The sequence below is a fragment of the Monomorium pharaonis genome, chromosome 3 (assembly GCF_013373865.1).
Source record: "Monomorium pharaonis isolate MP-MQ-018 chromosome 3, ASM1337386v2, whole genome shotgun sequence".
NCBI classification, from domain to species: domain Eukaryota; kingdom Metazoa; phylum Arthropoda; class Insecta; order Hymenoptera; family Formicidae; genus Monomorium; species Monomorium pharaonis.
In genome coordinates this window covers 8,991,129-9,003,454 of record NC_050469.1, presented here as the reverse complement: position 1 = coordinate 9,003,454, position 12,326 = coordinate 8,991,129, and the positions used below count along the sequence as shown (strand labels likewise).

The window sequence follows — 12,326 nt, the reverse complement described above, 5'->3', positions numbered from 1 at the left end:
AAAAGAAACTTCTTCCTTTTCTTTTCTCTTCTCATGTTCCAGTCGATAAATTTTAGTGATTCTCATTTACATATTGAGATTAAATGAGATACCAGAATGCAACTACACGATTAATTCAAATTTATTCTACAATATATATAATTATTTTTCATACAGTTTTTAAAGTAATTAGTGTATAAATGTCACAATAAAGTTGCACAAATTTTTAATCTATAAACTGTATAGTCGTAAAAAAACTCTAAATTTTTTTATTTTTTAACATTTATTATTCAAAAACTTCATGAGTTGTAATATTTTAATGTAAGAATACAAAGAAGCGCGATATTCGCACAAATCGATATAAAATACCGAACTTAATTTATAATAATTTAATTCTTATGCCTTATTTATTGTCACTGAAGACCGTTTTACATTATATTCACTTATACTGTTAGCACAAACATCTAGCGCGACTCGTTAACCTTCTTGTATCCCTATATTAATTTTAAATTCTTGAACCCAGTACTGTATTCACAATATTTTATTCTACAGTTCTTTCCAAATTTTTCTAAAACACATACTCTTCCTATTTCTCGGTAATACTTTCAAAATATTGTTTGTCGGAAAAAATTTAAAAAGAAATGACAGTATTATCGTTCTCGAAATGTCTTCGTTTTCCGAGAATATGCTCTCAAGAATATTCCCGGTGCGCATCACTAGTTACAAGCGGTTTAATATTACCTAAGCGAGGCACTGGAAAAAAGGAACATTACTTTCCCACCGGCCCGGGAAAGATCGCAAAACGGCGCTCGACACCCCACAGTGCACGGATGGGTGCACGGATGGGTGCTCCTGCCCCCGGCACGCCTGACCTCCCAGCAGACAAATTAAAATGATGCACAGGCGATTCCACGCGTTACTCGCGAAAACTTCTTCCTTCTTGCTGTCTTGAAACTATTTCAGGATACGCAAAGTTTGAGCGAAATATATTGTTTCGTCGCCGATGTTCCTCGAGTTCTAAGAAAGGTGCTCACTATACAAAGAAGGATCTTCGTGAAGGATCGAAAAATCGTGAATCGAATGAATTTGGAGAGATGTTATTCGACTTGTTATTCGACAACTTGGAGGACTACAAATATCCAAAAATTTAGAATCGATAAACTTAAAGACAAGGCAAATTTAAGGTCTAAGAATTAAAGATCCAAGAACTCGATTTAGCAATCTAAATTTAAAAACAATTTTTGGTCAAATTAATTTATACATGAAAATGTAAAATAAATGTAAAATAAAATGTCAAATACTAAATTGAAAAAAAGTTAACTGTGTTCTTATTTCAAAGTTCCATCATTGTACTGTGTGTTTATTTGATAATAAATTAAATGAAGAATACATATATTTTGCTCAATAAAGTTATCTTCTTGACTTTAATTTATATGGCAGTAAAGAGTACTCATTCGCCGTAAATGTGGAGATAGTCGATGTAAAATACAAGCAAAACTTGTTATAAATGGCTGCAATCTTTTTACGAAACGTGCCTAACTTAATGACTAACGCAGGTCTGTTTTTAATTGCTACGGGCAATTTAAGTACCAGATAGGTGACCAGAGAATAAGGTTATAAAAATGTGTGGATGGACCACCTTTGAAGTGTTGGGCGTTCTAACACATTTTATTAGCGTCTTCGTACAATCTTTTACGTCATCTGTTAGCGATAGATTTTGTATCGTAGCATCATTAGGTTAATTAGTCAATTAACGAGTACAGCAGAGTACAACCGCCTCATTTTATTTATTTACGTTTTGTGCATTCAATCTTACTATTCGAGAAAAATCATTTATATTACTGCTATATTATGAAGCGATCAATTTCATAAACTTTTATATCACTTATGATTATTATTCTTACTTTTATTGCTATTCATTATAAATTTTATTGCTCATTGAAAATTTTTACCGAATTTTCCATCTCGTAATTCTAAAAATCAACAAAATTTTGGACAATAGAAGAAGCACTCCTATCATTTTAAAATGAAACAGAAACTCGACTTACCCTATCATACTGGTGCGTAGTCGTGGCCGCCGGAAAGGGTTGGAAGGGCGCCGGCCTGGCTGGGCTGTGGTGGGCCGCGTGCGGATTGGCGTGGGGGTGGCTATGCGGGGCCGCATGGGGATGAGTCGGGTGCGGCGGCGGTGGCCGATGGGTCTGGTAGAGGTAAGGATAATATTGATACATCACATCGGAGCAGCTCATCACCCCGCCCGGGCCCGGCACCCCAGAGCTGGCCTGCAGACTTGCGTACCCGAACGTCGCACCACCCTTTCGAACGACACCACTCCTGAACTCGTCCTCCAACTCCGTCGATGGCTCACGCCGCGGTCGAATCAAACGTTCGAAATCATCCAAGGTCACTAAAGTCGTTAGATCATCACAAAATTAACGGTCCATGCTGTAGTACACGGCGATAGCGAGGTAGTTTAGTGTATTATTATATTATTGTCGAAACAGCTTTAAATATCTTCACTATAGTTGTGGTTTTTCGATAGCTTAATATAATCAATTTAAATGTTCTAGATCATTTAGATATATTAAATTAGCGGTGTAATTAGCAATACACTGTTCTTGAAAAAAATTGGATGGATTATATTGTCAACAGTCTTATCTTTTGTGCTTACGATTGTTTAAGATTCAAAATTCATTAGACAACACGATATTAATTCACAAAAATCACGACACGTGTTTTTATATTTACGATCACTTAAAATCCCTTGTTCATCCAAGTGTAACTTACATTGCCTAAGTATATTATTAAAAAATGTTTAATCTCTTAGAGTGTTATATATACAACTGTAAATACTTCGTGCGCGTTTTGCGACGACAGTAAAAGAGACAATTACAAAAGATATTTGCTTTTCAATCACAATAAAATATTCTTGTCAGTCTCATTTAAATACATTAGTGAACATTTCTACTGAAATACACTAAAATGTATCATAGCAGGTAGTAAACAGTTTAATAAAAATTAAATAGTTCCATTTGTTTTTTTTCTCACAAAAATCACTGAACCACAGTGAATCGACGAAATTAAACGTTGATAATTCTTTGAGATAACTGAGATGAAAGAGATTGCTCAAATTGATTACTCTTTTTTCCTCGAACGTTTTGATTAAATTCAAAAGGAATCAGATAATTATCGTCAGCAGAATTTATCAAATTATCTGACATATCTTCAACACAATTCCACGAAAATAGATAAGATATTTAATAGTGATCCTTAAACGGTATTCCCCGTCTCTTACTTCTATTTCTTTCTATCTTATTTTCCACAGTTTTCTTCTTCAGTCTTTCTCTTAGTAATTAGCCTTCGTAACATTTCCTTTTTCCCAAAACTTTTTTACCCACAAAGAAAATCTTTTTTCTAAACTTTTTATTTTAAATTAATCGTTATTGATTTCAGTTATTATGTCGCACTTGCAATGTCGCACACAATTTGACTGTATAATTTCTATTTTAGCAAATTCCAATTGTTCACAATTCGCAGTTCGTTGATAAAATCTTCCGTCTGAATTAAACTGTTTGATTTTTCTCTTTTATTAACACTTCATTGACACTTCACTTAACTAGTAACTGTCACCGTCCTCATTATTTCATCTCACGTGTCATACGTCATAAAATCAATTGCAGTTCAAAACGACACGCGTTACTTGCTCCACGTATATTTCACTCGATTGTTACCTACTTTTTCGAAAATTTCGATTTTTCTATTCTTGATGACGTACTTTCCAATAAGAACACAAGCGTCCAGTCGCGACGCGTTCGAATTTAACGCGAAAGACGGGCGGTCTTCTTGAAGAACGAGAGAATGATGAGTTGGCGAACGAAAAGCGAGCCCTCACCCTCGCAACGTGAGCGGAGCGTGTCGCCGATAGTGGTGTGTCTCTCATGGGTGAACACAGACTGAAACCCCCCGTACGCAACACCGTGTGTCACCCTCTCTCCATAGACCCTGTCGCTGTCTTTTTCTAAAGCCGTCCCCATCGCCGTCGTTTTCGAGCGGAGCGGCTGACGCTGATATTCTCTTTCCCCTTTACCATCACCCCAACACGTTGGGACCACGGCGGCAGGATCCGCCTCCTGGCAGTGCCGACATCGGCCAATAGCCGTGCCCGATCGTCAGGGCCAATCGCACTTGGCCTGCCACTACCACGAGCTCTCCCCGTATTGATCCCACAATGAACCCGACTGCAGCTGTGGTATTAAGAAGTTCGTACTCGGGTTAAACCACCCCCGCTTAAACCTTCTCTACTCCCTGCCCTCTCGCCTCCTTCCTCCATCTCCGGTTTCTTCGTGGTCTTCATCCTCCGCTACGGCCACCTTCCTTCTATCCCGAGGTACCATCCCCCGCAGCGCGCATAATGAGTCTTAATTAACAGTTTCGCGGTGTTTTGGGAAGCTTAATTTGCCGTGGTGAAAAGAGAGAGAGAGAGAGAGAGAGAGAGAGAGAGAGAGAGAGAGAGAAAGAGAAAGAGAAAGAGAGAGAAAGAGAAGGAAGAAGGGGAAGAAGATGGCGTCTTCAAGACAGAATTCCTACGGAAATGTTGCCATCGTAGAAATTGCATCTTTACGCGACATCAACCGACTGATCGACTTATAGCCTAATTTTAAATACATTCGACACAATCTTCAAAAAGTGACACCTTAAACTTTATGTAGAATAATTGAGAAAAAAACACATATGTTCCACATATTCTTAATGGTAAAAAAAGATTATTAAAAAATATTGACGTTATTTTGTATTACTTGTCATCATTATTTAATAATCTTATATGCTACACATACATACAATTATTAGAGAATAAATAATATTATTAAAATATAAAATATAAAAGTATTAAAAGTTTATCATTTCACACTTATTCAGTCACTCTGATCGCAATTATTATTATATTTTACAGATGTTTTACAAATGTATACTTTAAATATAAAATATACAAATATTTTCAAGAAAAAATGTCAAGTTTCTGAAAACATTTTATTTAATATGAATATATAATAATATGAATAAAATGAAATAAAATCAAATGTCATGAGATTTCCAAACTGTCGATGATTAACTTTTACGCTTTTATTTAGTTCGTTTCAGCTACTTCATCATTGGTCTTTTCAATTTGATCGGCTTCTCGCCTGAAACGGATGCCAGCGGTCGCGCCTATCGTGGGCTCTATTCTATGATCGTTTGCATCTCGCTAAAGCTCTACAAAACCAGTGATAAAAACCATTGCCCCTCTGTTTCAGCTTCGAAACGGAAGCGCGGTTCCACATCCCTTCTCCAGCGAAACTCTCCGCCGGTTCCGAAGTTTTGGGCAAAACCACCCGGATAAAAAGCGTAAATGCCAAGGTAATCGTTCTCGTCATTCCGATACGTACTGTGCAACTGACCATTAGATTGACTCAGATTCAGAAACTACGTTATCTCTGCCGAAATTAACAGCTGTATCTGGTTCATTGTCGAACAGGACAAATCGAGGATTTTCGTCATCATCAAAGAAAAATTCCAGAGTATTTAGGTTTTCAATAATCGAATCCTGAGAATTGATCTCACGACGAAATCGATGTGGTGTCGTCTAAATAATATATTTTTAATAAAAAATTTGTAAAACAATAATTATAAAATTATTGTAAATATATTCTAATACTTCTAAACTTGTCAGTAAATATTTTTAAACGTATTATCAAATAGTTATCTTTTATAAATTTTAAATGACAAAAGATATGTAAAATGACAATATATACATATATATAAAATAATATAAATTTAAAGAATACATATAATTATAAACACAGGTAATACAATCATTTTACAACAAATTACAAACGAGAAAAGAGAAAAATAAAAGTTATCAATTTAATTAAAAAAGCATTTACGAATATTTTGGTGTTGGCAGGCCAGTACCTTTCCTCTCTTCACGGCGATTGTGTATGCAATGGCACATAATAAGACCAAAACAAAAGCAAGTAGCTTCATCTTAATTTAATTAAAAAACATATATATAAAGACAAAATTGCAAAAGCAGAATTGTAAAAGAGTAAGTGACTCGTACTAAGCGCAAATATGACTGTGTCAAACGAGAGAAGAACAAGTGCTTAAATAAGGTTGCAGATCTTTAAGTCTACGTCTACGTAATTCCCGCGTGACATTACTGGCTTTTTATTTTTACATGTGCAGTTTTTGCCTCACAGAACCAAACAGCTGCTGCGTTCAATGCCTTCGCGAGACAACATAAGGGGGTTCCCGGCTTCCGTGACACTTTCGTGACCTTCCCACTTCGATTACATTCATATCACTCATTATTTTTCTCGTTATTATCATCCTTATCTCGCTATTACGATATAATATGCGCATAACCGTGTATTTACATGGCTTTACATTTATGATATCGTTCATTTCTGTAAATCAAACTTTGCATGTACTTAAATGCATCTATAAATATAATTTATATCTTTGCATACATTGTATCAAGTGTAATCCAAATAAAGATTAAAAGATATTTTAAAAATAACTTTTGCTTTTAATAATTTTCTTGGAATCCCGAACTAAAATTCTACAAAAATCGTTTCTTTTGTGTTCTTTATGCAGTTGGTCATTTTCATGTTAAAATAAAAAATTGATATTAGAATTATAATTAATTTTATTTTTTATTAAAGTAAAAATTAGAATTTTTTATTTATGTATAATATTATAATTATTATCAAAATATTTACATTATATTATACTCTTTAAATAACTATTATAATACTAAAATATTTTTTTTTCTGAAATTTAAGATTATATCAAATTTTTACAAAAATATTAAAGAAAAGGCACCGAATTTGGGACAGTTTTCTAAATTGAAACTCTCTTATTTCTTATAGAAACTAAACATTGCATCATATAAATACCGATAAAAATATGATCTGCTTAGTTAATTGAAAAAATAAAAACCCATATTTCATACATTCATATCCTTTTCTATATAAAATCTTGAAAACAAATTCGTCAAAAGCGAGAGTTATATGTGCACGATTCTGTTTCTTAGACTTAACAGAATAACATTGAGTCTGTAGGACTACATAATAATTCATAATAAGATGTATAAATCAATAAAATGTAACATTAATACTTCGATCGTATACAAATTCCAAATTAGACGTTCATTTTGTCAAATGCCCTTTTTGACATGTGTAACGAAAACATTAATTATTAAAAAAATACGAAACAGTATTACAAAAATTACTATACCATTTAATAAAAGATACTTTTTAATTTGTATTCGTGTTCTCAACATTGTTTTTTAATAATTATTTAAGAAATATTATCCAAAAACAAAGTGGTGTTCTAAATTCGGTGCCTTTCCTCTACATTATGTATAAGTAAGAATATAATTTTTTGCTTATGTATATATAAAACAATGATTAAATAAAATATATTAGATTTAATTTGATACTGTTCTTTTTGTGTGACAATTATTCATTTAAATCATCTAAATTTATTACATTGCTAAAAGATAAATTAAGTAATTTATACAATTATACATTTTATTTAATATGCTCATAAATGATATAAATTAAACACAAAGACCATTGGTCATATATTATTGGAAATGCAAGTGTAATTTAGCTGCGCAGTCATCAGCTTAAAATATTAAGGAAAATACGTCTAATGGTGAAAGTACTGCTGCGCGAGTACTTCCCCGACGCGAGAGAATGTCGCATGAACTCAACTCACAGGCGCGGTTGATCTGCTGCTAGGGTATTACCCAGAGCGATAAGTAATGCGACGGAACTATTCGGGGCCGAGAATGTCACGAGTACATCCCCGAGGATTTAAAATTTGTATATAAGCAGCCGAGGCAAAGCGAACAAGCATCAAAAGCTGTTCCACACTTCGAGCGAAAACATTTCTTATTTTCGTATAAAGAAATAAATAGTGTCATCATGAAGCTGTTAGTTTTTGTGTTGGCCTTATCGTGCGCTATCGTCTACACGAACGCTGACTTGTCAAAGAAAGCATCGCTGCCGCAATCAACCGGTCCATATCTTTCGGTTCCATCACATGTAAGTAATTATTATTTAAATAACTTTTACAAATCAATCGAAATTAAAGAATTCACTTTAAACACGAGTACATAGTTGAAATGATTCTTAAAAATTTTTTTTTCTTAATTCCTACTTGGGCTATCTATATTATACATATATTGGATTATCTAAACATTTCAAGATAATATCGCATTCAAAATAAATTTTAAATAATTATAGGTAAATAATTTTCTCTAAGTATTAAATATTGCCTTGGCTGACGCTTAGCGTGATAAATTAATGATACGTGACTGTGCATTCATTAGTGTACTGTACAATGTCATTATCTTCTATTTCGCGTGACTCATGAAGACATTTGTCGCATTTGGAAGTTATCATTAAGTCGGAAATTGTCGCTTTGAAAAGTATTTTTGTATGAAGTATTCCTAAATGATTTTTATCACATTTGTATATTTGTGTCTAACTTATCCAGATAAATAAACGTCCGATTTTTATATATACACACACATATATTTTCAAGAATATTGATTTTATTTTTAATAGGAACCGCGTTTTCGTCGCCAAGCCAATTTACAACTCCAAGAACCAAAAAGAGGTTCGATAACATTTCAAGGGACGCAACCTTTGAGTGGCCCACAGCGTCAACCAACCTGGGATCTCAACGCCAATGCAAATGTCTTTAACAATGGCCGCACAACGGCGGACGTTTATGGAGGATTGAATAAAGTACCTGGACAACGAGTGCAACCGCACTTCGGCATCCAGGCTGAGAGAAACTTCGGCAATAATGGCTTCATCAGAGGTCAAACTCAATTTCAACAAGGTCCACGAGGTCACAGACTTTCTCCCTCAGTTGGTATAACTGGTGGCTTCCGATTCAGGAGAGAGGCCGAGCCTCAGGGAACTTCACTAAGCTTCCATGGAACGCAACCTCTGAGCGGTCCAATGCGTCAACCTACCTGGGATCTCAATGTTAATCGTAATATTATGAACAATGGCCACACGACCGCTGATGTCTACGGAGGATTAAATAAAGTACCTGGACAACGAGTGCAACCGCACATCGGCATCCAGGCTGAGAAGAATTTTGGCAACAACGGTTTTATCAGAGGTCATGGTCAGGTTCAGCCAGGTCAAGGAGGTCACGGAGTCTCTCCTTCAGTGGGTATTACTGGTGGATTCCGATTCAAGAGAGAGGCCAATCCTCAAGGAACTTCGCTAAGCTTCCAAGGTACGCAACCTCTGAGCGGTCCAATGCGTCAACCTACCTGGGATCTTAACGTTAATCGTAACATTTTGAATAATGGACATACAACCGCTGATATTTACGGAGGATTAAATAAAATACCTGGACAACGAGTGCAACCGCACTTTGGCATCCAGGCTGAGAGAAATTTTGGCAACAGTGGCTTTATCAGAGGTCAAACCCAGTTTCAACCAGGTCCGCGCGGTCACGGACTCTCTCCCTCAGTTGGTGTAACTGGTGGCTTCCGATTCAGGAGAGAGGCCGAGCCTCAGGGAACTTCACTAAGCTTTCACGGAACGCAACCACTGAGCGGTCCAAATCGTCAACCTACCTGGGATCTCAATGCTAATCGTAACATCTTAAACAATGGCCACACAACCGCGGACATTTATGGAGGATTGGGTAAGGTACCTGGACAACGAGTGCAACCACACATCGGCATCCAGGCTGAGAGAAATTTTGGCAACAATGGTTTTATCAGAGGTAATGGTCAGCTTCAGCCGGGTCGAGGAGGTCACGGAGTCTCTCCTTCAGTCGGTATTACTGGTGGCTTCCGATTCAAGAGAGAAGCCAATCCTCAAGGAACTTCGCTAAGCTTCCAAGGTACGCAACCTCTGAGCGGTCCAATGCGTCAACCTACCTGGGATCTCAACGTTAATCGTAACATTTTGAATAATGGACATACAACCGCTGATATTTACGGAGGATTAAATAAAGTACCTGGACAACGAGTGCAACCGCACTTTGGCATCCAAGCTGAGAGAAATTTTGGCAACAGTGGCTTTATCAGAGGTCAAACCCAGTTTCAACCAGGTCCGCGCGGTCACGGACTCTCTCCCTCAGTTGGTGTAACTGGTGGCTTCCGATTCAGGAGAGAGGCCGAGCCTCACGGAACTTCACTAAGCTTTCACGGAACGCAACCACTGAGCGGTCCAAATCGTCAACCTACTTGGGATCTCAATGCTAATCGTAACATCTTGAACAATGGCCACACAACCGCGGACATTTATGGAGGATTGGGTAAGGTACCTGGACAACGAGTGCAACCACACATCGGCATCCAGGCTGAAAGAAATTTTGGCAACAATGGTTTTATCAGAGGTAATGGTCAGCTTCAGCCGGGTCGAGGAGGTCACGGAGTCTCTCCTTCGGTCGGTATTACTGGTGGTTTTCGATTCAAAAGAGAAACCGAAGATCTCGATGAAGTAGAGTCCACCGAAGAGTATTAAAACAATTTCAGGATAACAAATAATGTGCATATATAAAATTTTATAGAAAACTACCATTTAACCCTTTACATATTATAAAATTATATTTATATACCAAATATGTATTGTATTCAATAGATTATTTAGAGATTACAATTTTTTGAGGCTATTTTATAAAATATGTAATATACGTGTATTTAAATAAATATTTTTTTAAATATATTTTTTCTCCACATTTATATGCTTTTATTTATTGTGTTTATCTTTCAAAGATAATTTCAATAAAAATCAATAATTCTTCAAGAGATTTCTTTGAAAGTTTAAATAATAAAAACAATATCCTTACTAACATAAATAATTACTAAAATTTAGTTCCACAAAATAAATTTCGTCTCGATTTAAGGTCTGCTATTTCTCTCTATTTCTATTATTTGTAGAGTGAAATAATAATTATTGTAGCTCAGAGCAGCGCCTTGGCAAACACTTGACCGTATCGAATCTCGCGTGTTACTTAACAGGTTCGAACGATGGGCAAATCCAATAAGTCTTGACAAGCGTGACAAGAGCGTCAGGTTTTTTTTCGTAAGGGGAACATGACGATTAAACATTTTTGCCTGAGCACTAGGAACGTGCAGTCATTCTGCACGTGGCCGCTGCAACAATAGGCAGAGCGAGGTGCACCCCCCGCTATCTAATAGTTAGGCATTAAATTTGTCAGTGATATTGCCGAAGGGAGTCGCTCTTGCCCTTGCCCTTTCCGAATCATGAATGGAGAGGGACAACTAAAATATGCCGCCGCTCGTACTTTCATCCCCTCTTGACGACGCGAGGGGCACGGCTCGAATTAATGCCGGACAATGGGAAGCGAGATGTAAAGACACTACTCGAATAAACCTCCGCGCTTTGAGATGTTCTTTTCATCACGTGCGCGCCAACTGAAAATTGGTGACAATTCTAGCTATTTGGCGATGATTGGAAAATGATAGAAAGAACAAAAATTTTTTGAACAAAGATTTTAAAGAAAGAATAAAGATTTTTTGACGATAGAAAAGCATATAAGAATTTAAGAATATGGAGAAAACTTTTAAAAATTTTAGATTATATTTTAGAAATAAATATATATATTTTTTCTTTTTTTCAAGAATATAAAAAATCTCAACACTCAAAAATATTAAAATATAAAGATAACAAATTATAAGAAAATCTTTTGCAAAATTTCTTTCAAAATAATTTTGTAATATCACGTAAGAAATCTTACAAAAAAACTCATTAGTTTTAAATCTTAGGAAAACAATTTCGTGAAGAAGAGCAATCATTAACTCCGATTTTCAACTTAATTCAAAGTAAATAGCGATTATATTGCGATTCAGGCGATTACTTCGACAAGAGTTTCGCCGAGCGAATCGCAAAAGAAAAAACATTGCGGTCCAGAGATGCTACGAACCGTGTTTTTTGATAGATGGACAGCGATGGTCTCTCGCCGGTGAAGTCCCACAAAAGAAGATTGCCAGGAACGTCGAAATAGCAAATTAGGAAATACCAAGGGAATCCATTTCTCTTTCTCTTTCTCGTTTCCCACGGTTTGTTTTTACTTTTCTTTCATAAATAATTTTACTGGATATCAATAATATAATGCAACATATTAACAAAAGTTTTTCGTTATCATTTATTGTTACCATTTAAATTTTAATAAGTTACTTTCAATATATTTTAATAAGTTCTCAACATATTTTTCTATTATTTTTAATATTACGTATTAATTTTTTTCTTTGCAGACATGATCTCGTATAATTTGTCTCGTTCAGAATTAAAAGATTGATA

At 35.6% G+C, this 12,326-nt stretch overlaps 2 protein-coding genes across 3 annotated transcripts in view; one reads left to right on the top strand and one right to left on the bottom strand.

The window, feature by feature from the left end:
• Window positions 1–4,978, bottom strand: part of LOC105833526 (protein vestigial) — a 56,241-nt gene extending 51,263 nt beyond the window's left edge. Inside the window, exon 1 of one of the 2 annotated variants that reach the window (XM_028191627.2) lies at window positions 2,028–4,978. In XM_028191627.2, coding sequence (XP_028047428.1) covers window positions 2,028–2,228 — 201 coding nt within the window. In that variant the 5' untranslated portion in view covers window positions 2,229–4,978. The remainder of the gene's footprint in view (window positions 1–2,027) is intronic. The other variant, XM_012675320.3, reaches the window with a different exon arrangement.
• Window positions 4,979–7,578: 2,600 nt separating this feature from the next.
• On the top strand, window positions 7,579–10,727 carry LOC105833525 (glutenin, high molecular weight subunit PW212). Its single transcript, XM_012675319.3, has 2 exons — window positions 7,579–8,069; window positions 8,595–10,727. The coding sequence occupies exons 1-2, from the start codon at window positions 7,950–7,952 to the stop codon at window positions 10,524–10,526; spliced, it is 2,052 nt and encodes a 683-aa protein (XP_012530773.2). The 5' UTR covers window positions 7,579–7,949; the 3' UTR covers window positions 10,527–10,727.
• The last annotated feature ends 1,599 nt before the right edge of the window (window positions 10,728–12,326 follow it).